This window comes from Bidens hawaiensis, unplaced genomic scaffold (assembly GCF_021521415.1).
Source record: "Bidens hawaiensis isolate Kalapana, Puna unplaced genomic scaffold, B.hawaiensis_p1.1 tig00019476_1, whole genome shotgun sequence".
In the NCBI taxonomy this organism is placed as follows: Eukaryota; Viridiplantae; Streptophyta; class Magnoliopsida; order Asterales; family Asteraceae; genus Bidens; species Bidens hawaiensis.
This window is the reverse complement of record NW_027492960.1, coordinates 285,693-291,980: the sequence shown is the minus strand read 5'-3', so window position 1 is coordinate 291,980 and position 6,288 is coordinate 285,693. Positions and strand designations below refer to the sequence as shown.

General features: G+C 39.7%; 1 protein-coding gene across 1 annotated transcript; it reads right to left on the bottom strand.

Moving 5' to 3' along the window:
* Positions 1-1,921: 1,921 nt before the first annotated feature.
* Positions 1,922-4,003, bottom strand: LOC143558472 (uncharacterized). Its single transcript, XM_077047306.1, has one exon. It carries the CDS (start codon positions 4,001-4,003, stop codon positions 1,922-1,924), a length of 2,082 nt encoding a protein of 693 aa, XP_076903421.1.
* Between the last annotated feature and the right edge of the window lie 2,285 nt (positions 4,004-6,288).

The window sequence follows — 6,288 nt, the reverse complement described above, 5'->3', positions numbered from 1 at the left end:
AAGTCATTTTTGTTGACGTATCTCGAAGGCTTGACGAGTTCATCCTCATTTTCTTTTTATTATTATCTCATCCTCACTAATCTACTCACTAAAGATAAGTAACTCATATCCCCCTTTTTTTTACCGTTTTATATTTTGGGGGCGTTATGCGTTAAATCATTTTCACTACAATTCCGCTATTTGCGTTATATGATATTGCTCAATTAGTTATACGTGCAAATGTGACTATGTGTTTTTTTTTATGTTTGGTGGTTGGTATCTCATCCTCATCCTCATCCTCATCCTCATTAGTATGATCATACGCCGTCGGAGTAGCTCGTTATCCATGGGATTCGAGTGAAAAGACAACTTTATATTATTGTTATATGGTTGTTATGCTAGTTGTAGTATTTCATATTATCACAAGGAATTGTCATTTTTATATTATATGTATTCAAAACCGTGATTACTTGCTCATCTTTATGTTGACAAACTATGTATTTTCCCGCATGGCGCAGGTAGCTATATTGGATGAAGAATCAAGAGATTAAAGAGTAGTTGAACCTTAGGATGCATGAATAATGATGAACTTTATTTCTATTATTTTTAGTTGTTATTTCTTTTAAAACAATGATTGTGCTTTACGTGTTTGAATAATATGAATTTAATAATTTAGATATTGACACGTGGATTTATTTTCATGTCTTTTGAGCTATGATTCAATTATGTCGTGCCCCGGCATATTCCGCCATAGGTTGGGGTGTGACAGATTGGTATCAGAGACGAAGGCTATAAAATAGGTGGTTAGACGTAACGGCCTAGTAGCATGCTTAGGGTCCCTATACGTGTTCCTATACGTGCACCCTACTTGTTTAAATTTTTGTACATAGCTTAAATTATTTAAATTGTTTATCATATACAATTGTACACGAAAGCACACACTTATTCCGAGGCTATGCCTCAAAATCATTTTGCAAAATTTTAGGACGATTTTTAAATCGGGAAATTCCTTAAGAATTCCCACCTTTTAACTCCCCTCTCCTTGAGGAGATTCGTGTAACGAATATGTAGTAACTGTAAGGGGAACACACCTGTACACCGATCCCTTGACACCAAGACTTGCGAGTCTAAGGAAGTGCAATGCTGTAACATCCGCTTTTCTGAGAATTATAAATAATAGAAAGTTCTATAATTAACTGTGTGTCGTTAACATAATTGGGTGTGCTAATGTTTGGATAATAAATGGAATTAGAAGTGTGAGTGGGTTGTGGGGCCCACAGTCCCCTATATAAACCCAACCCCTACTTCCTTTCACCACTTTCTTCCCTTCCACCACACACAAACTCAAGAACACACACATTTTCTCTCAAGACCCGAATCCGAATCTGGGCTAAAGCAAGGAAGATCTTGGTGTTCGAGTATCTCAAACATCAAGAAAACGTCCAGATCTTCGGGGTTGCCCAGATTTGAACCGAACCCGGAGCAAAAAGGTAAGCTTCGGCCAAAGGGTTAAGTTTTATGGTTAGAATCGACATGCAAACCGATGTAATGATAGATCGGGTTGTGCAATGTAAGAAAAACATGTACTTGGTGAGTTTTAGCCTCACGGGTGTATTATAGAAAAAAAGGTGACGTCTGGACTATGAGAAACACAGGTATACAAAGTTGGTACAACCCAAAACCCATAAAAAGAGTAGAATCGAGTCCTAAGGAGGAAACAATGAGAAAAAATGGCTTTAAAATGGTAAAAACGACGAAAGGCAGGAATTTCGCATCGCACAGCCATGCGAAGCGAAAAAGTCATGCGAAGCGAAATTCATGCGAAGCGAAAAAGTCATGCGAAGCGAAATTCCATGCGAAGCGAAAAAGTCAAGCGAAGCGAAATTCCATGCGAAGCGAAATTCTTCCATGTGAAATTCTTCCATACGAAATTTCATGAAATTCATTTCTGATGCATTTTTCTGTCGAAGACGTCAATAAGCGCTTCAGCAGTACGCAGGAAGGGTCGTCCCAAAATGAGCGGGACCTGATCGTCAGCCTCCATGTCAAGAATAACAAAATCCACGGGGAAAACGAATTTAACGAGTACGTTTTTCACGATTCCCCGCGGATATTTGACCGAACGATCGGCCAAGGATAAACTCATGCTCGTTGGGACCGGCTCGCCTAGGTCTAGTTTTTTATTAAGAGAATATGGCATTAGATTTATGCTAGCACCTAAATCGGCCAACGCGTAGCTCTCAATCGAGCTACCAAACAAACATGGAATCGTGAAGTGACCCGGGTCTGCTAATTTCTCCGGCAAATTGTTCTGGACTACCGCAGAGCATCCTTCATTTAGACATACTGTCGAAAGCCCCTCCAGCTTCTTCTTGTTCGAAAGAAGATCTTTTAAGAATTTAGCATATTTGGGCATATGCTGGAGTGCCTCGACAAACGGAAGATTGATTTTTAACTGTTTAAACATATCCAAGAAATGTCCATATTCCTCCACATACTTCTGCCGCAGAACACGGGCAGGATACGGAACTCGAGTAAGATTGACTTCGGGACTCTTCTTCTCTTCAATCTTCTTAACAGCAACCTTCTTCGCAGGAGACTCGCCGTTTGACGCGGTACTTCCTAGGGCTCGCCTCTCGTGCGTCCTCACAGGAGCCTCCATCTCTATCTCCTCGTCCACCGGCTCCTCATCATCTGCCGGTGGCTGCTCTCTATCGCCTCCTCTGCCACTACAGGTGGTCACCGCATTCAACTGTGCCTTCGGGTTAAGCTCGGTGCTGCCCTGAAACGCTCCGACCTGCTTATTAGGTAGCATATGCTTCATCATCTCATCCATCTTTCGAGACATCTCCAAAATTGACGACTGCTGGTTCTTCAATAAGGTGTCGTGCTCAGCCAGTCTATTATGTGTGTTATTATCTCTATCAATAAGGTGGGAAAGCATGGTAGATTGCTTAGATAGAAACTCCTTAAGATCCGGGTCCATACCACTTCTCTTCCCTGCACTCGAACTCCCTGCCACCTCTGTATCTCTAACCTGACTTTGCTCCTGCCTCGGCTGAAAGCCCTGAGCATTACCTCCCGACCTCCAACCATAGTTTGAGCTATTCCTCCATCCGGGGTTCCCGTAGGCATTCTGTCCTCTATTATGATTTCCCAAGTATTCCACTTGCTCCTGCTGATCGACCGGACAATCAACTGTGTCGTGCCCTCCTCGGCAGATCTCGCACCTATTAACAACCTTCTTCAAGACCTTAATTTCCCTCTGAATTGCCTCTAAGGCAGCCATGATGCTAGTATCATTCGAGACTTGATGGACGCCTCGGGCGGAAGAAGTGATGGTTTTTGAAGTACCTCGGGCGGACGATCCCGGCTGATCGGCTAGGGCGAAGCTCTCAAACATCGACTCGCGCTTATCTATATCCAGCTTCTCTAACATGTACCCTCCAGCTGACGTATGGAATCTCTGCTGCATCTCAAAGGTCAGCATGTTATAGAATTTCTCGACTACGGCCCATTCGGACAGACCATGCTGAGGGCATCTACTAAGCAGATTATGGAACCTTTCCCAATCCAAAGGGTATAAATCGTCAGCGTCCATGCGGAAGGAGTAAATCTGATCACGACGTCGCGAGGCTTTAGATGGCGGAAAATACTTCTTTAGGAATCTATCTTGAAGTTCGTCCCAGGTAGTGATAGACCCAGGGGGAAGGTTTTCCAACCATGATGAAGCTCGACCCTCAAGAGAAAATGGAAAAAGATGAAGGTAAATAGAAGCACGAGTGGCATTGGCGATATGAAAAGTGTTGCAGATGCGAGTGAATTTGTTTAGATAGCCCGACACATCCTCGTCTTCAAGTCCGTGAAAAGGGGAGGAATTAGTAATAGAATTCATGACGTTGGGCGGAATGTGCCAGTTACTAGCATCGGGCATCGCCGAACGTGTGATAGCAGACTGTCTCCCCATTACTCCCTCATTCGCTCTCGAGTGAACCGTACGCCTAGGTGGAAGAGCGTCACCCATATCTGAAGTGGAATCTAGAACGTGTACCTTGCTTTTGCGTAGATCACGTGTAATCTCCCAAAGCTCCCTACGGCGCTCACGAAAATCTCTCTCGGGTTCGTCAGAACAGTGAACTCTGGTGGTCCTAGCGAACGAGTACGTCGCATACGCTGAAAAACAGATAAAAGAGTGAGGACCCAAACTTATCCCTAAAGCACACAAGGCACATATAGCAATTAAGTAATAAAATAAAATAAAATCTAATTATTTAAACTAACACTAAAAACAAAGAAAAAGCAAATAGAATCTAATTCGTCAATTACCAAGTGTCCCCGACAACGGCGCCAAAAACTTGATGTGCCTAAAAGTGGTATATAAAAATATTGCAATTAATAACCTAGCACAATGAGTAATAAAAATCAAGAATATCCTAAACCAAACTACTGGCAACAGGCAAGTGAACCTATCGGATGTAAAATAGCTATGGGAAGTCCTGGAATATCGAACACTAGAGACACTCATATAAATTAACGAAACTAGATTCTAAAAGCTAAATAAACTAATAATTAAGAAAAAGATTCTTTTTGGATTTTTATTTATTTTTATTTTAAAACTAATAATTATTTAGACTATTTAATTAAACTAAATTAACTAATAAATTAAACTTAAACTCTAAAGTCTTAGACGAAGACAATAATGAGAAAGGCGTTACCTAGGCTTGAAATCCTATTTGTGAATCTTGGATGCTTATCGGCTATGGAAACTGTGATGGAACCGGGATCTAAAGATACGACGCCCTAGATATCCTAGTGGATCCCTGATCATTCTCTGGGTGTCACCTAAAAGGATTACCTAAGGGGCGTATGACGCAAACCGGTTGGTTGGATTACCTCTCAGTCTCTCCAACAATATTAAAGTACTCTAATGACTAGATCATCTCTCAGTTTCACTAATCACAATACATCCGGAAGTGTAAGGGACGTAAGGAGTAACCTAAAGATGCTCAAAAAGACTTAGGATAGCAAAAATCAAAAGACAATAAGGGGGAAATCCACTCTCGTGTAATCTATGCCCAAACCACCTAATGACTAAGACAACCCCAACTATCTATTACCTCTCAGTCTCAAGATAGGTAGAACACTTAAAATCTCTAAACCCTCAAACAATAGTTCCTATGGAATATGTCGTCTATAAACCATAAACTAGTTACGAACACACAGTAGGTAACCTAATATGCGTCTACACATGAAAGACTTTCACAAATACACATATGGAACTTATTGAATAAAAGTAAATTAATACTAAGCATGCATATTCATCTTAAAAGCATCAAAAAGTCTATTACAATAATATTAGTCCAACACCAATAACCTAATACCGACAAGCAAACCAAAAGTTCAACAAATATTCATTCGAAGCCTAGGCAACTAAAAAGTTTTAGCCAATAAACATACTCAAAACAAGAATAAAATAAATAGGTTCAACTAAGTTCATAATAAAAATAATAGAATTAAAAATAAGACAACCGTGTTTGAGTGAGTAGGTGAGAATCCGAACACCTTCAAAAGCTTAATGACCTGCGCCTTACGGTTTCTTTCTTCTTTTTATGACTCTCCACGAAAAAGTAATAATATTGCAATTGGCCGCTACCAAGATGTTGTCCCAATCAATATTAATTCAATCTGTGTTTAGGCTGCCTTTTGTCTTGTCTGTCCACCAATCACCAAGAAAATCCCGAGATGGCGGTTGTTCTCTTTCTTCACTTCTGCTCCACCGAAAAAAATTAATAGTAATATTGCTTCAAGTAATTAACTTCTGTGCGTATTTCTTCGTGGCTCCAACTCCAAAGAGAATAATAGCAACAATGTTCACGTGGGGTCTGCAACCAAAACTGCTCCTATATATCGGCTCCTATAAAGGTCTTCTTTATATATATATAAAAACTGCCGACACCAAAACCCCTTCATGGACTCTGCCCAAAATATGACAAAAACAAGAGTCCATCAAAACCCACTTTATTATCATATATTAGTATTATATATTATATTATTAATATTGTTACGTTAGTTATTATTTATTTTCATTACCTTTTTTTCTTTACTCTCATATTATTATTATTATTAGGTACGTTATGTTAAACTTTTCAATCATCGGTCTCGTAGTGAAATTACCGTATTTTACCTCATTATTTCTTGAAACCATTAAACTCACATATTAACCAAATATTAATAATATTCAATAAAAACTTGGCTCAAAAGTATCTAAAAGGTAGAGAATATTTATAAAATGATATGTATATTTTAGAG